Source organism: Oncorhynchus mykiss, chromosome 18, assembly GCF_013265735.2.
Source record: "Oncorhynchus mykiss isolate Arlee chromosome 18, USDA_OmykA_1.1, whole genome shotgun sequence".
Lineage (NCBI taxonomy): Eukaryota > Metazoa > Chordata > Actinopteri > Salmoniformes > Salmonidae > Oncorhynchus > Oncorhynchus mykiss.
Genome location: NC_048582.1, coordinates 51,051,267 through 51,067,880, shown reverse-complemented (window position 1 = coordinate 51,067,880; position 16,614 = coordinate 51,051,267). Strand labels below are relative to the sequence as shown.

Here is a 16,614-nt window from a genome sequence, read left to right as displayed (position 1 = left end):
AAATATACCAAACTATAACATTAACATATAGGATATTTCCCCTCCAAATACATTTATTACAAGCTATTAAAATTGTAAAGAGGAATAAGAACACATTTATGCATTTTAAGTTAGTGAGTGGACAATCTGTCACCTCTTTTCTTCACTTAGTGGTGTGGTCCAATGATGGTTTAACTTCCCTTCAATTACATATTTATTATACATTTGGTCAAGGCCATCACCTTTTACTCTCGTCACGTCTGTGCCTGCCAAGTGGTGTAACGATTTTGGGATAAACACACATCCACAGCAAGATATTGTTCGTCAACACTTGTGAATTGAGAAAATATAAATACAATTTTAACAACAGAGAGAATGGCTGCTCCCAAGAAAGGAGATCTTTCAGCAGCTGAGCGAGAAATATTACAGGTTATTGCTGCAGGTAAGTTTTTATTTATTTTTTTGGCTGACTTTGTAAACACTTTTCTGTTATTTTCCTTTGTTCAATGCTGTTACAGTAATGTCTTCATTTGTCACACAAATATTACTTGTTGTATTACTTTTTTATATTACTTTTAGAAAATACAATTGTTATAGTTTTTATTTCACTCAATGGTCATGCTCCCGTTATGGTCATTCCACTTCACTCCCTCAACATTTGTGTGGTCATCACTGCCACAGTTGTTTTTATGTATATAATGCTATTTCTATTTACAGTGTTGTTTTCATTTTCATTATTTTGTTTCACTTAGTCCTGCATGTTGGAGCTCGAAGCCTAAGACTTTTATTGTACCCTGTAATCACACCTGTAACCCTATACATGTGACTATTAAACACTCTGAATCTGAATATATGATCAAACAATTTCTTCAGGCATTAATGCATTATCAGTAGGCTACATTTTTGATGTAATAATGTTATAGTAATAATTCCAATACTTCCCATACATCACCAACACACATTATGACATTTCGCTACACTCATTAACATCTGCTAACCATGTGTATGTGACAAATACATTTGATTTGATTTGATTTAAAACATTTTATACCAAACTGCTGGAGGGCACCTGTTTTTCACATTCACAGTGTCTTGCAAAAACCTCATTGTACCTATGGGGAGATAAAGTGAAATTGCACAGATCATTTATACAAATTGCATGATATATTGTTAATGAGAGGTATTGCATGTTTCATTTTATATCTAAAATCTCTATTCTGTGTGAACCAGGTGATGTGCAGGAGGTTGCACGGCTGCTGGGGTCCAAGGACGTCAGAGTCAACTGTCTGGATGAGGTACTGTATGGATGAGGTACTGTTTGGATGAGGGACTGTATGGATGAGGTACTGTCTGGATGAGGTACTGTATGGATGGGGGCTATTGAGTCTTGTCGTTGAAAACTCTGACAAAGTTACCTGTGTTGTTTGTGTCATTAGTTAATGCTAAGATGAGATTTGTCATTCTCTTGCCCAATATATCAGTGTACAAGTTAGCTTACAGCAATTCATACACTAGCCACGATATCCCTGAGATTTAGAACAGTAAAACACATAAATGTCACTTAAAAGTCTATTTCACAAAAATCCTTTACGCATGACCACTAATAGTTTTGACATAGTCTGACAAACCTATAGGGCGTTAATGACACAAAGTAAATAGTGATGTTATTGGGATGGTGTAGCCATGGAGACATATATAACATTCTGTGGGTGAAGGCCTGCAGCATATGTTTTCCATTGTTATGTAGACATATGGCTGAGACTCTTGAGTGCAGGATGTAAGTACTCCAGCCACTAGATGTAACCCACAGACTACTTCAGACCACGTCTGTGTGTATATGTGTGTATGTGTATGTATGTGTGTTATGTGTGTGTGTGTGTGTGTGTGTGTGTGGGAGCCGGATGTAAAAAAAAAAAAAAAAAAGTGGCACAAGTGTGTTCAGTCTGTCAAAATCAGATGGAGCAGCAGATCTTGATCTCTATATGCGCACTCAGTCTCAGCCTGGCCTTATAACTCTATACAGTATGTCGCTGACATAATTGTCACGTTTGAGTATTATGTGGATAAACATGTAACAGTAACTGTCTCTTCCTGCCTTACTTCCATAGCACTTTATTTTACAGTGCAAAAAGTACCAGGTATTTACTATGGTAATTAAACGGTCATAACCAATGATTTACGTGTTTGTTTCTTTAGTATTCATTAAAAGAAGCTGTTACAAGTTGGCTACCAGGTGAATGCCAGTAGAATCAGCACCCTAAATGATAGTATGATCCTTTCTGTCTCCCCTCAGTATGGAATGACTCCCCTAATGCACGCAGCATACAAGGGCCAGGCAGACATGTGCAGTCTGCTGCTCCAGCACGGGGCAGACGTCAATTGTAATGAACATGATTATGGATACACAGCCCTCATGTTTGCTGGACTCTCAGGTTAGTCCAGGGCAGGCATCCTTTTTCATACAGCATATACTGTAATTTAGACAATATTTTGATATTGGTCATATTTATTTGAAGGGTACCTACAAAAGGACTTCATAACACATTCATAATCCATAAATAACTCATTTATAAGCACCATATAATAATTTAATAAACTTAATAAACTTAATATTTTAATAAAATAAATTGGACTCTGCCATAACTTGCCCTATCCCAGGAAAGACAGACATAACCTCCATGATGCTGGATGCGGGTGCAGAGACAGACCTGGTCAATTCAGTAGGTCGCACGGCTGCTCAGATGGCTGCTTTCGTGGGTAAAGAAGTGATCGCCTTAAACTTCTTTCACACAGTCTTTTCCTGCAAATACCCAGCTTTTTTGTGACTTTTTCTGAATAGGCTGAATTGAAAACCAAATTAACCACAGCCCTGATATCAGTCCCATTGTCCCAAACTTTTGGGTTTATTATGATGATTATGGAAATTAAGATGATGATGATGATGGTGATGATAATTTTGATGATGACGATTGTCTCACCTCTCAGGCCAGCATGACTGTGTGACAGTGATCAACAACTTCTTCTCTCGAGCGCGGCTCGAGTACTACACTAGACCCCAGGGGCTGGAGCGAGAAGCCAAACTGCCTCCCAAACTGGCTGGACCTCTTCACAAGATCATCATGACCTCCAACCTCAACCCTGTCAAGGTGGAGATGTTATATTCTAAATTGAATTCTAAATGGTTCCTATCTAACTTTTTAAAAACAATCCTCTCCTTAAACCTCTGTGCATTGCACACTCTATGAGATTGCTTTTAGTGCAAGTGTTTATGTAAAATAGAGAATTAAAATGCATTAAAGAGACCAGAGTCATATGAACTCATGGATAATATTTGTATGTCTCTGCGTGCAGTTGGAAAGAAGTTGAAGATAGTTTCTGAAGCTATTTCTAACTAGCGTTAGCGCAATGACTTGAGGTCTACAGGAGCAGCTAGTAGAAACGACCATCAACTTCCTTCAAACTGCCCCAGAGACATACAAATGGTATGTATATATTAGATCACCTGACTCTGGGGAAGTGGAGTGGCTTGATCGTGTTGTTAAGACACTTCAGATGGCCAGGATAGTTTCCAGGAACCCAATAGGCTTTGGTTTACTCAGTTTCTCCAGTAGTCTAAGGCTGCTTCCCTGAAATGGCACCATATCCCCCATTTAGTGCACATTGATATCTTTGGCAATAATGAAAGTGGGGATGGGTGCACACTTGATATTATCATTTTGTTGGGGGGTAGGATGGAAGGCTGATTTGTTATGGAATACCCAGCTGCCACCACCTTCCCCCCAAGTCCCCCTATTATTTTGTAATTCAACTATGGCTTGGATAGCCTAGTGTCCTTTTGAATTCCATTCTCTGCATGATCAACCCTCACCCGCTGCAGGCTGCAGTCACACTCCCGTGGTGCCGCTGCCCGCTTTAGATCTGTCTAAATCTGGATGTGAACTCAGGACACAGAGAGGGTTGCCACTAACACTCTCAGACCTCTGCTATATCAGCCTGCTGACTAAAGTCATGGTTAAAGTTTGAAGCTTTATTAGTCGTATGTACAGGATATACATGGAATACACCGTCCAACGAAATGCTTACTTAAAGTCATGTTGCGGTCGGGGCAGTGCACCAATGTACAAGAAAAGTCTGAACTGTTTTGGCTGTCTAACCAACTGCACACACCTTGTGGCTGTCATACGTCGGTTAGATTGCAACTTAGTTATTGCTAAGTATTTTTCCGAGACAGTTATGAAGTCATAGGAGCGTGTGTTTATTCAGTAGCATTGCAAAGTGACCAGTCAGTACGTAATCTATAGTTTCTGCCACTGTGTCACTGTGATGGATACTGATTCTTTACATCATAAGACTTCAGTTTGTTGAAACATGGCATTGGAAAGTGTCTTTTTGTTTGATGTGTGGAATCTCTTCTCTAGAACATGAACTGAGACATTCATATCCCCTAGCCCTATGGCCCCGGTCTCACAGAGTAGCCTTCGCTATGGGAGTTCAGCAGGATACATAGTGTTATAGTCTTAGAGTATAGAATAAACAGCAAACTAGGAATACTGGGATATGATGGAATGGCGCGTGTGGTGAGGAGCAACCAGGCCTCTTTCTTTCTCTTCCTTCTTTTCAAATTGTGGGGTCATTAGATAGTGTTGTACTCTGTTACGCACGCCTCTATGAAGAGAGAACGCAACACCCTGCTACAACTAAACTCTCCGTGAAGCGAAAAAGGTATGACTGTAGGTGCGAGTAAGAATGACAACAGACAGAATGTGGTACCGTTTACAACAGGGGTGTCAAAGTCAAATGGACGGAGGGCCAAATAAAAAAATCAGCTACAAGACGAGGGCCGGACTGTTCGAATGTTCATTGAAACATTTTTAAATGACGCATATAGTCTAGTGAACCTAATTGAACCTACTGAAAACCTAACAAATATATTACAATATGATCAGATAAATAAAGCAATATTTTCTTATGGCTCTGTCAGTAATCTTTAATTTTCAACAGACACAAAAGACAAATTTCCTTTATATAAATATCCCCATAACATGAACATTAAATGAAAGAAACCGGTATTCAAGGCACCATCAGTAGACTATATTTTCTATTTTAGCAAAAGTGGGCTAAATTTACTTCAAAGAAAAAACAATAATAGCAATTTTCTATCATCCACTCAACTGAAATATTTTTAAAATATAATTGGATTGAAATACAAAAAAATAAAGTGCAAAAATCTATTAATCAAAAACAACACTTTGTTTAAGGAGAAGTAACATGCAGTGAAAACAAATATTAAATTTTAACTTTTAAACTTGAACTGAGTAAAAACTCTAAATATGTGATTGCACAGTAATGTTCACTTGTTTGAGGTTGAGGGTGATACTTGGTGGTGTCCCATCTTTTCCACAAGTTCATCAATGTTCGGGGTAAGGCTCTGAGCTGAAGAAATCCTCAGAATTGAGTGGAGGTGTTCAGCAGTAAGTCGACTTCTGTGTGATGTTTTGTTCAGGTTCATCAAAGAAAACAGTTGTTCACACAGGTATGTGCTGCCAAACATAGACAACGTTTGAGCAGCCTGGATGCGCAGCTGGGGCATTGTGCCGGGGAGGAAACGGGCAAACTCCGCAGCACCCACTGCCGCATATTTTTCCCTCAGTGCATCATTGCATTGGAGGTCAATCAACTCCATTTGGAGGTTTGGTGGTGAGCTTTCCACGTCAACAGCAAATGGGTTACCGAGCAGTTCCAACCTGCTTTTTTGTGCTTCAAAGTCAGCAAATCGGCGTCGAAAGTCAGTGGTAAGCATACCTATTTTATCAGCCAACTGTGTGCTCGGGAACGCACTGGTAGAGAGCTTCTCTTTCATGGTCTGGCAGCTGGGAAAGTGGCTCAAATTTTCTTTCCGCATCTGCGTCTCCCACAGAGTCAGTTTGGTTTTAAATGCCTTCACTGTACTGTACATATCAGAGATGACACGATCCCGACCCTGCAGCTGCAAGTTTATTGCATTCAGATGACTCGTAATGTCACACAGAAAAGCCATTTCACACAGAAACATTTCGTCTCGGAGTTGTGTTGTGTCTTTCCCTTTGCTGTCCAAGAATAGACAAATCTCCTCACGAAGCTCGAAACATCTTTGAAGCACCTTTCCCTGGCTTAGCCATCGCACCTCTGTGTGATAAGGCAAATCACCATGCTCCGTTTCTAACTCCGTCAGAAATGCCTTGAACTGGCGGTGATTCAAACCTTTGGCTCTGATAAAGTTAACTGTGCGCGTGATGATGCTCATTACATGCTCCATTTTCAAGGCTTTACCGCACAACGCTTCCTGGTGTATGATACAATGATAAGCTGTCAGCTCACCTGTCGCGTTTTCCTCTTGCATCTTTTCCCGTATCTTCGCCACCAGTCCGCTCCTGTGTCCACACATCGCAGGTGCTCCGTCGGTTGTCAAACCCACGAGTTTTTCCCAAGGCAGCTCCATCTCATTTACACATCTTGACACCTCTTCATACAAATCATGCCCCGTAGTTGTGCCATGCATAGGACGTAAAGCCAAAAACTCCTCTGTCACGCTTAGGCTGGAGTCCACTCCGCGGATGAAAATTGACAACTGGGCAATGTCAGAAATGTCGGTGCTCTCATCCACAGCCAAGGAATATGCAATAAAATCTTTTCCCTTTTTCACAAGCTGCTCTTTTAGATTGATGGACAACTGGTCTACTCTCTCGGCAATGGTGTTTCTGCTCAGACTCACATTTAAAAAGAGTTGCCTTTTTTCTGGGCAAACTTCGTCACAAACTTTAATCATGCAGTTTTTGATGAAATCCCCCTCCGTAAATGGCCGGGCTGATTTAGCGATCTCTTCTGCCAAAATAAAACTGGCCTTGACAGCAGCCTGTCGAGATTTGAGGCCTCGTTTTAATTCCTCTGCCTTTTGTAGCCTTTGTTCCATGTCCATATTCTTGTTTTTGTCCGCGTGTTTCGTTTCATAATGTCGTCTCAGATTATACTCTTTCAGTACCGCCACACTTTCTCCACACAGAAGACACACAGGTTTTCCAGCTACCTTCGTGAACATATACTCCGACTCCCACCTTGTTTGAAACCCCCGGTTCTCAGTATCCACCTTCCGTTTTGCCATTTTTGATGGGTATCTGAAAGTTAATTTTACTGTGATGCTGACGACTGCTGTGCCAATAAATATTGAAATGAAGCAGCCTACTGCTCGGTGCGTCACCTTTGCATTGTGGGAAATGTAGTATTGGTGCGTGTAAAAGATCTGCGGGCTGCCGGCTTGCTGCGGGCCGGTTCTAATAATAAATCAAGATCATCCCAGGGGCCGTAAAAAACCTTCTTGCGGGCCGGATGTGGCCCGCGGGCCTTGACTCTGACATGTGGTTTACAAGGACTTTATTCCTTTACACGGTAATATGGGGAAAAGGGGCTGGACGGAACCAAAGCAAAGAAAGTAAATCTCAAAGCCCCCCCCCTCTCCTATCTTACCTGCCTACCCACTACTTACCTAATTTAGCACCACCTGGTGCCCTAACCAAAATACAGGGGGTGGTCCGCCCAGGTCTTACCTAGTGTGCCTAGACAGTGAATATACTACGGGTATATGTATGCCCGCGGGCCTCTTGCCTAAACACTCCCAAGGTGCCTTCCCCTTCCCCCCTGGGAACAAATGAAACAAAATATTAAACAATTTCACAAACAAACTAAGAAACAAAGGTCATCAAATAAGCTCTACCTGAGCAACAAACTCACAGAACATACCAACAACGAACTCCCAGCAATGAACTCCCAGCAAGATCAACCTCTAGCAAAAACTCTCTATCACAAACAATCGCTCTGCAATGACCTCAGCAAAATCTCTATCACAAACAATCGCTTTGCAATGACCTCCCAGCAAATCTCTCTCAGTAATCCCTACCTCCAAAATCTCTCTCTCCTGAACAGAACACTGGCTTTTATATAGCTTCAGAATGAATGTAACTGGAGACAGCTGTGTCTTGACGAGGGGGCGGGGTCAGCTCTCCAATTAGCCCTGGAGTCGACCAATCAGCTGCTTGAGGGATTTCAGGAAGCCATTTCCTGAAATAAAACACATGCAAATACACAAACTACAACACATAAACTGGGGAACGTAACATCTTCTTCTTCCTCTCTCTCTCTCTCTCCCTCTCTCTTTCTAAATGTATCTTTCTAACTCTCTATCTCTCTCTTTCTAAATCTTTCTTTCTCTCTCTCCCTCTCTCTCTCTCTCTCTTTCTAAATCTCTCTTTCTAACTCTTTCTTTGTCTCTCTTTCTAATATTCTCTATAACACTTCACACCTCCTCCACACCTCCCCCCTTTCTTAGCTGGTGATGCTGGTCAGGGAGAACCCTCTGCTGGTGGACGTGGGAGCATTAGAGAAGTGTTACCATGTCATGGATCTGCTGTGTGAGCAGTGTGTGAAGCAGCAGGATATGAATGAAGTCCTGGCCATGAAGATGCACTACATTAGCTATGTGCTGCAGAAATGCATGGCCTTCCTTCTGGACCGTGATGACAAGCTAGATGTGCTCATCAAGAGGTGTGGTGTGTGTGTGTGTGTGTGTGTGTGTGTGTGTGTTGTGTGTGTGTCACTCTCAGTACATCATCTTGTTTTTCTTGACAGTGGTTGATTTGATTGATTGATTGCATTGCTGGCATTCTAACCGGTAACTGTCCAATACATTTTTCTGTTATTGCACAAAATTCTGAGACTAACCATTGGGTACGAATTGTGTTTCATAGTTTATTTTTAGTGCTGTATATTGCATGAATATTGTACGTAAACTGCATAGACAGTTCTTTACATTGATTTAATTTGTGTCTCTTCTCTCAGCCTGTTGAAGGGGAGGGATGGAGATGGTTTTCCTCAGTACCAGGAGAAGTTCATTAGAGACTGCATCAGGAAGTTTCCCTACTGTGAAGCCGCACTACTACAGCAGCTGGTCAGGAGCATCGCACCAGTGGAGATTGTGAGTGAGCTTCCTGTCATTCATTGATTCAAACTTTCCTTTGACTTAGGTCTTATCCAATGTAAGGCTCCTCCTATGGACTCACTTATGGACTCACTTAATTAGTCCTCTCGGGAAATTAACCAATTGAAGATTGATTGGGTTGCGCAACATTTTTTAAATTATACATTTATATATTAAAGGGGCAGTGCAGTCCAAAATGTGATTTCCTGTGTTTTATATACTGTACATTTCCACACTATGAGGTTGGAATAATACTTGGAATTTTTGAAAATTACGATAATACCCTGTTAGTGTAAGAGCTGTTTGAAAAGACCGCCTGAAAGTTCAGCACGTTTTGCATGGGTGGAGTTTTGGCCTGCCTGGTGACATCACCAGGTGGCATAAGTTAAAGTTAGCCTTGCAAAGCCACCTGATCCCGCAAGCTTACATTAAAACGCCAAGGTAAAGTAACTGTCCAGTGAAAATCTCGCTTTTTTAAAAGTTCAGATTCTGTTAATTTATACACAAATTATGTTGTTGACTAATCCTCTACTCGTATTTGTGGCCAAAACATGAATAGGACTTTTTTTTAAACACTTAAAAAAATCCACCTCAAACTTGTATCTCAAACAGACCGTTTCAAAATTGATTGAGAATATATCAATGAGCTGACCAATCAGTGGTCTACTCGCATTAATATTTTTAATGACCGGTATACGGCCACACCATTCTGTAGTTCGGGTCTGCCCACACCATTCCAACACAGAAAAGTTTATTTTTAACATACTTAATTATCATTTTTTGTAAGGAAAACTATTTCACTCTATATTGAAATTAATTATAGGTCATATAGAAATCTGGAAACACTGGACAGTTACTTCAATAGACCAACAACAAATAAAGTTTCAAACATCTCTGCCAATAACAGCTAGTTTGAAGGTTACATACAGTGCCTTCGGAAAGTATTCAGACCCCTAGACTTTTTCCACATTTTGTTAGGTTATAGCCTTATTCTAAAATTGATTAAATAGTTTTTTCCCCTCATCAATCCACACACAATTTTTGCTAATTTATTAAAAATAATAAACTGCAACATTACATTTACATAAGTATTCAGACCCTTTACTCAGTACTTTGTTGAAGCACCTTTGGCAGCGATTACAGCCTCGAGTCTTCATGGGTATGACGCTACAAGCTTGGCACACCTGTACTTGGGGAGTTTCTTCCAGTCAAGCTCTGTCAGGTTGTATAGGGAGTGTTGCTGCACACCTATTTTCAGGTCTATCCAGAGATGTTCGATCAGGTTTAAGTCCGGGCTCTGGTTGTGCCACTCAAGGACCTTAAAGAGATGTGTCCCGAAGCCACTCCTGCGTTGTCTTGGCTGTGTGCTTAGGATTGTTGTCCTGTTGTAAGGTCAACCTTTGTCACAGTCTGAGGTGCTGGGACCTATAGAGCAGGTTTTCATCAAGGATCTCTCTGTACTTTGCTCCATTCATCTTTGCCTCGATCCTGACTAGTCTCCCAGTCCATGAGCTGAAAAACATCCCCACAGCATGATGCTGCCACCACCATGCTTCACCGTATGGATGGTGCCAGGTTTCCTCCAGACGTGACACTTGGAATTCAGGCCAAGGAGTTCAATCTTGGTTTCATCAGACCAGAGAATCATGTTTTTCATGGTCTGAGAGTCTTTAGGTGCCTTTAGGCAAACTCCAAGCAGGCTGTCATTTGACTTTTACTAAGGAGTGGCTGCCGTCTGGCCACTCTACCATAAATGCCTGATTGGTGGAATGCTGCAAAGTTGGTTGTCCTTCTGGAAGGTTCTCCCATCTCCACAGAGGAACTTTAGAGCTCTATCAGAGTGACCATCAGGTTCTTGGTCACCTCCATGACCATGGCCCTTCTCTCCCGATTGCTCAGTTTGGCCTGGCGGTTCCAAACATTGGTGGTTCCAAACTTCTTCCATTTAAGAATGATGGAAGCAAATGTGTTCTTGGGGACCTTCAATGCTGCAGAAATGTTTTGGTACCCTTCCCCAGATCTGTGCCTCGACACAATCCTGCCTCGGAGCTCTACAGACAGTTCCTTCGACCTCATGGCTTGGTTTTTGCTCTGACATCCACTGTCAACTGTGGGACCTTATATAGACAGGTGTTTGCCTTTCCAAATCATGTCCAATCAATTGAATTTACCACAGGGGGACTCCAATCAAGTTGTAGAAACATCTCAAGGATGATCAATGGAAACAGGATGCACCTGAGCTCAATTTGAGTCTCATAGCAAAGGGTCTGAATACTTATGTACACTGGAGCAAAAAAGTATTTAGTCAGCCACCAATTGTGCAAGTTCTCCCACTTAAAAAGATGAGAGGCCTGTAATTTTCATCATAGGTACACTACAACTATGACAGGAAAAAAAAAGAAAAAAAAAATGTAGGATTTTTAATGAATTTATTTGCAAATTATGGTGGAAAATAAGTATTTGGTCAATAACAAAAGTTATTGCAAAAAACTCCTAAACAATCCTAGCAAAATTATCGCTTGAGAAATAGATTTTTGATAAGAAACTATTTTTGTTTCTTTTTGATTTTTAATTTAAAACAATCACAGTAAGGTTGTAATTGTTACCTAGAAATGATTTGGTATTGAGATAAAAATGGCTGCATTGTACCTTTTTAAGGAGTTCATGATCATGTTCAATGAATTCAGACTTTTTTGACAATTGATGTTCGTAAGGGAATGTTTACTGTTCAATGTTCCACTGCTTCTCTTGTCTCCAGGGTAACGACCCGACAGCATTCTCGGTGCTAACCCAGGCTCTCACGGGTAAGATGGCCTTCATAGACGCTGAGTTCTGTGCTACGTGTGGAGAGAGGGGGGCCGAGAAGCGATGCTCCCTCTGCAAAATGGTACGAAAACCACCTCCGACCACAAGCACAGTGCTTCTCTCAATCATTTCCCTCTTTATTACTTAATGATAACGCTCATGAATACACCATTATGAATGCCTATAAAATGATTAATAAATTCTTCCTATTACTACTACTACTACAGGTGACGTACTGTGGCCTGATGTGTCAGCGACTCCACTGGTTCACCCATAAGAAGATCTGTAAAGGACTGCAGGAGAAGGATGCCCCGAGGCTGAGGGAGCTCAATGGTAAACTACACACTGTTGAAAACACATACAATATACAGTGGGGAGAACAAGTATTGGATACACTGCCGATTTTGCAGGTTTTCCTACTTACAAGCATGTAGAGGTCTGTCATTTTTATCATAGGTACACTTCAACTGTGAGAGACGGAATCTAAAACAAAAATCCAGAAAATCACATTGTATGATTTTTAAGTAATTAATTTGCATTTTATTGCATGACATAAGTATTTGATCACCTACCAACCAGTAAGAATTCCGGCTCTCACAGACCTGTTAGTTTTTCTTTAAGAAGCCCTCCTGTTCTCGACTCATTACCTATATTAACTGCACCTGTTTGAACTCGTTACCTGTATAAAAGACACCTGTCCACACACTCAATCAAACAGACTCCAACCTGTCCACAATGGCCAAGACCAGAGAGCTGTGTAAGGACATCCGGGCTAAAATTGTAGACTTGCACAAGGCTGGGATGGGCTACAGGACAATAGGCAAGCAGCTTGGTGAGAAGGCAACAACTCTTGGCGCAATTATTAGAAAATGGAAGAAGTTTCAAGATGACGGTCAATCACCCTCGGTCTGGGGCTCCATGCAAGATCTCACCTCGTGGGGCATCAATGATCATGAGGAAGGTGAGGGATCAGCCCAGAACTACACGGCAGGACCTGGTCAATGACCTGAAGAGACCAGTCTCAAAGAAAACCATTAGTAACACACTACGCCGTCATGGATTAAAATCCTGCAGCGCACGCAAGGTCCCCCTGCTCAAGCCAGCGCATGTCCAGGCCCGTCTGAAGTTTGCCAATGACCATCTGGATGATCCAGAGGAGGAATGGGAGAAGGTCATGTGGTCTGATGAGACAAAAATAGAGCTTTTGGTTTAAACTCCACTCGCCGTGTTTGGAGGAAGAAGAAGGATGAGTACAACCCCAAGAACATCATCCCAACTGTGAAGCATGGAGGTGGAAACATCATTCTTTGGGGAAGCTTTTCTGCAAAGGGGACAGGACAACTGCACCGTATTGAGGGGAGGATAGATGGGGCCATGTATCACGAGATCTTGGCCAACAACCTCCTTCCCTCAGTAAGAGCATTGAATATGGGCCGTGGCTGGGTCTTCCAGCATGACAACGACCCGAGACACACAGCCAGGGCAACTAAGGAGTGTCTCCGTAAGAAGCATCTCAAGGTCCTGGTGTGGCCTAGCCAGCCAGACCTGAACCCAATAGAATATCTTTGGAGGGAGCTGAAAGTCCGTATTGCCCAGCGACAGCCCCGAAACCTGAAGGATCTGGAGAAGGTCTGTATGGAGGAGTGGGCCAAAATCCCTGCTGCAGTGTGTGCAAACCTGGTAAAGAACTACAGGAAACGTATGATCTCTGTAATTGCAAACAAAGTTTTCTGTACCAAATATTACATTTTGCTTTTCTGATGTATCAAATACTTATGTCATGCAATAAAATGAAAAATAATTACTTAAAAAACATACAATGTGATTTTCTGGATTTTTGTTTTAGATTCCGTCTCTCACAGTTGAAGTGTACCTATGTTTAAAATTACAGACCCCTACATGCTTTGTAAGTAGGAAAATCTGCAAAATCGGCAGTGTATCAAATACTTGTTCTCCCCACTGTACATACTGCAGCTATACTACAGTGTACTATAGTGCTTCAGACATGCTTTTTAACCAAGGAATTGGCTTAATCTGGATTCGGTATACCGGCCTCTATAGTCTACATTACTACTGTAGCTTGTTACGTACTTGTGGCTTTGTTTCGCCCTCTAAGGTCAACTTTAGACTGTTTTACCCCTCTCCTCTTTATCCTGGGCCCAGATGAGGAGAGTGACATGGTGAAGGAGACAGCCAGCTTCCTGGCAGAGCTGTGTTTGAAGGCAGAGGAGCGCATGGTGTCATCAGGGTGTCCCGGTCCCTCAGCGCCAGACCAGCTGAACTGTCCCTCCACATCCTCAGAGGGACCACCATCCTGCAACCAGGAATGAGATGGACTGCTGGTGTTCTTTTCTACTGGGTAGTATTGATTCATTGATGAATGTTACTGATTGGCCAGAGTTCAGTGATATTAATAATAAAGTTTTATTGAATATTAAACTGAATTGATTACATTCACCTGAGGTCTGAATCAGTCCCTGGTTAAAGGAGAATGATTTTTTTTTAAATCAGCAGTACTACTGATTGGCCATGATGTCCAGATTAGAGAGAAAGGAGTTAGTGGGGATGAATGCTTTACCCAACAGGCAGCTGGACTGGAGTCTAAGGAAGGATTGTTACTATGGACCCAATGTGGTCTATTTGGCTAGGGGAGGCTGAAGTATACAGGGTGTGCATATGATGTACAGTCTATTGGCTGTGTTTATACAGGCAGACCAATTCTGATATTTTGCCAATAACGGGTCTTTTAACAAGTCAGATCAGATCTTTGGCCAATAATTGTGCAAATGATCACTATTGGGCTGCCTGTGTAAATGCAGCCATTGAGTTGTATTTGGATTAGCTGTGGTGGTGTTTTCTTTTTTTGTTCTTTGTATGTCATTTGAGCAATTCCTTCTCTTATTTAAAATGTAAGCCTTGAATATTCTTTAATGTCTTGAAATAACAATTTCATCCCTCACTGTAGTCATTTTAAAAATGCACTCATGTTGAAATGGGACCACCTTATTGAACAATACATCTCTAATTATTTAGGTATGGCCATGGGTAGAAAACACAATATTAAGGGCTTCTTTATGCGTTATTGTTAAGTTGTGTATTCCTGCTATAATTTGAACATATTATCATTATTTCTATGTTCCCTTTGTTGACACAGATGTCTTACCAGTGATGTATCAATACCATTCCATGTCACAGAGTAGAATGATGATCCAATAATGATCTGACTTTAACTCTGGCAAACCCTTTACACCTAAGTGGCTTTTGTGTTGGTTGACAGTTTTACATTTTCAATTACGTCAATAAAGAGTGCCTTAAAAATTCTCCTTCATTGTCCATTGTTGTTATGGGGATATGCCCATATTTGTTTGGACACTAGATGGCAGCTTTCCCCTTTACTACCATGCATTGATGATGACTGGTAATATAGCTACTGCACTCTGTTGGCAATGTTCAAAGGGTACTGAAGCATGATGGTCTTTTTGCTACAGCGATAGTTCTATACAATATGCAGTCAGACTTTTTCTCTACAGAGAGTGAGCATGAAACAGAGCTCATTCTAATGACAAATTCTCACAGTGTATACAGTGACCTTCAATTCTTATTCATGTATCAGCCAGTCATGAAGACAAAAGTCCTTGATAAACAAATACGGCTACATCTCCCAATTACTCCATTGTTTACCTTTTTTGTTGGCGGCCTCCTCTTGGTTGCTATGCACATCTTCCAGACTGTCTTTAGCACCACCTATGTAATAACACTGTTTCCACATCCCCCCATCCCTCTGTTTCCCCATCCACCCCATCCCTCTGTTTCCCCATCCACCCCATCCCTCTGTTTCCCCATCCACCCCATCCTTCTGTTTCCCCATCCACCCCATCTCCCCTGTTTGTCCATCCACCCCATCCCTCTGTTTCCCCATCCACCCCATATATCTGTTTCCCCATCCACCCCATCTCCCCTGTTTGTCCATCCACCCCATCCCTCTGTTTCCCCATCCACCCCAATCTTCCTGTTTCCCCATCCACCCCATCCCTCTGTTTCCCCATCCACCCCATCCCTCTGTTTCCCCATCCACCCCATCCGTCTGTTTCCCCATCCACCCCATCTCCCCTGTTTGTCCATCCACCCCATCCCTCTGTTTCTGCATCCATCCCATATCTCTGTTTCTCCATCGCTCCCATCCACCCTGTTTCCCCATCCACCCCATCTCCCCTGTTTCTGCATCCACCCCATCCCTCTGTTTCCCCATCCACCCTGTTTCCCCATCCACCCCATCTCCCGTTTCCCCATCTCCCCTGTTTCTGCATCCACCCCATCCCTCTGTTTCCCCATCCACCCCATCTCCCCTGTTTGTCCATCCACCCCATCTCCCCTGTTTCTGCATCCACCCCATCTCCCCTGTTCCTGCATCCACCCCATCTCCCTGTTTGTCCATCCACCCCATCTCCCCTGTTTCTGCATCCACCCCAACCCTCTGTTTCCCCATCCACCCCATCCCTCTGTTTCCCCATCCACCCATCTCCCCTGTTTCTGCATCCACCCCATCCCTCTGTTTCCCCATCCACCCCATCTCTCCTGTTTCTGCATCCACCCCATCCCTCTGTTTCCCCATCCACCCCATAATCTGTTTCCCCATCTACCCCATAATATGTTTCCCCATCTCCCCTGTTTCTGCATCCACCCCATCCCTCTGTTTCCCCATCCACCTCATCCCTCTGTTTATCCATCCACCCCAATCATCCTGTTTCCCCATCCACCCAATACACCGTTTCCCCATCCACACCATCCCACCAAAGAAAATCTACCTGCTTAATTAACAATAT

At 42.3% G+C, this 16,614-nt stretch overlaps 1 protein-coding gene across 1 annotated transcript; it reads left to right on the top strand.

Moving 5' to 3' along the window:
• The first annotated feature begins 296 nt into the window (after positions 1-296).
• Positions 297-15,114, top strand: LOC110496449 (ankyrin repeat and MYND domain-containing protein 2). The gene is made up of 10 exons (XM_021572366.2): positions 297-421; positions 1,210-1,274; positions 2,273-2,411; positions 2,638-2,736; positions 2,965-3,125; positions 8,339-8,553; positions 8,848-8,983; positions 11,745-11,873; positions 12,019-12,124; positions 13,955-15,114. Exons 1-10 carry the CDS (start codon positions 355-357, stop codon positions 14,119-14,121), a joined length of 1,284 nt encoding a protein of 427 aa, XP_021428041.1. The 5' UTR covers positions 297-354; the 3' UTR covers positions 14,122-15,114.
• Positions 15,115-16,614: the final 1,500 nt, after the last annotated feature.

Coding starts and splice junctions, on each gene's coding strand:
- LOC110496449 (XM_021572366.2), top strand. CDS start 355: ATGGCTGCTCCCAAGAAAGGAGATCTTTCAGCAGCTGAGCGAGAAATA. Junction 2,412..2,637: donor CATGTTTGCTGGACTCTCAG/GTTAGTCCAGGG, acceptor GCCCTATCCCAG/GAAAGACAGACATAACCTCC. Junction 8,984..11,744: donor GCATCGCACCAGTGGAGATT/GTGAGTGAGCTT, acceptor TCTTGTCTCCAG/GGTAACGACCCGACAGCATT.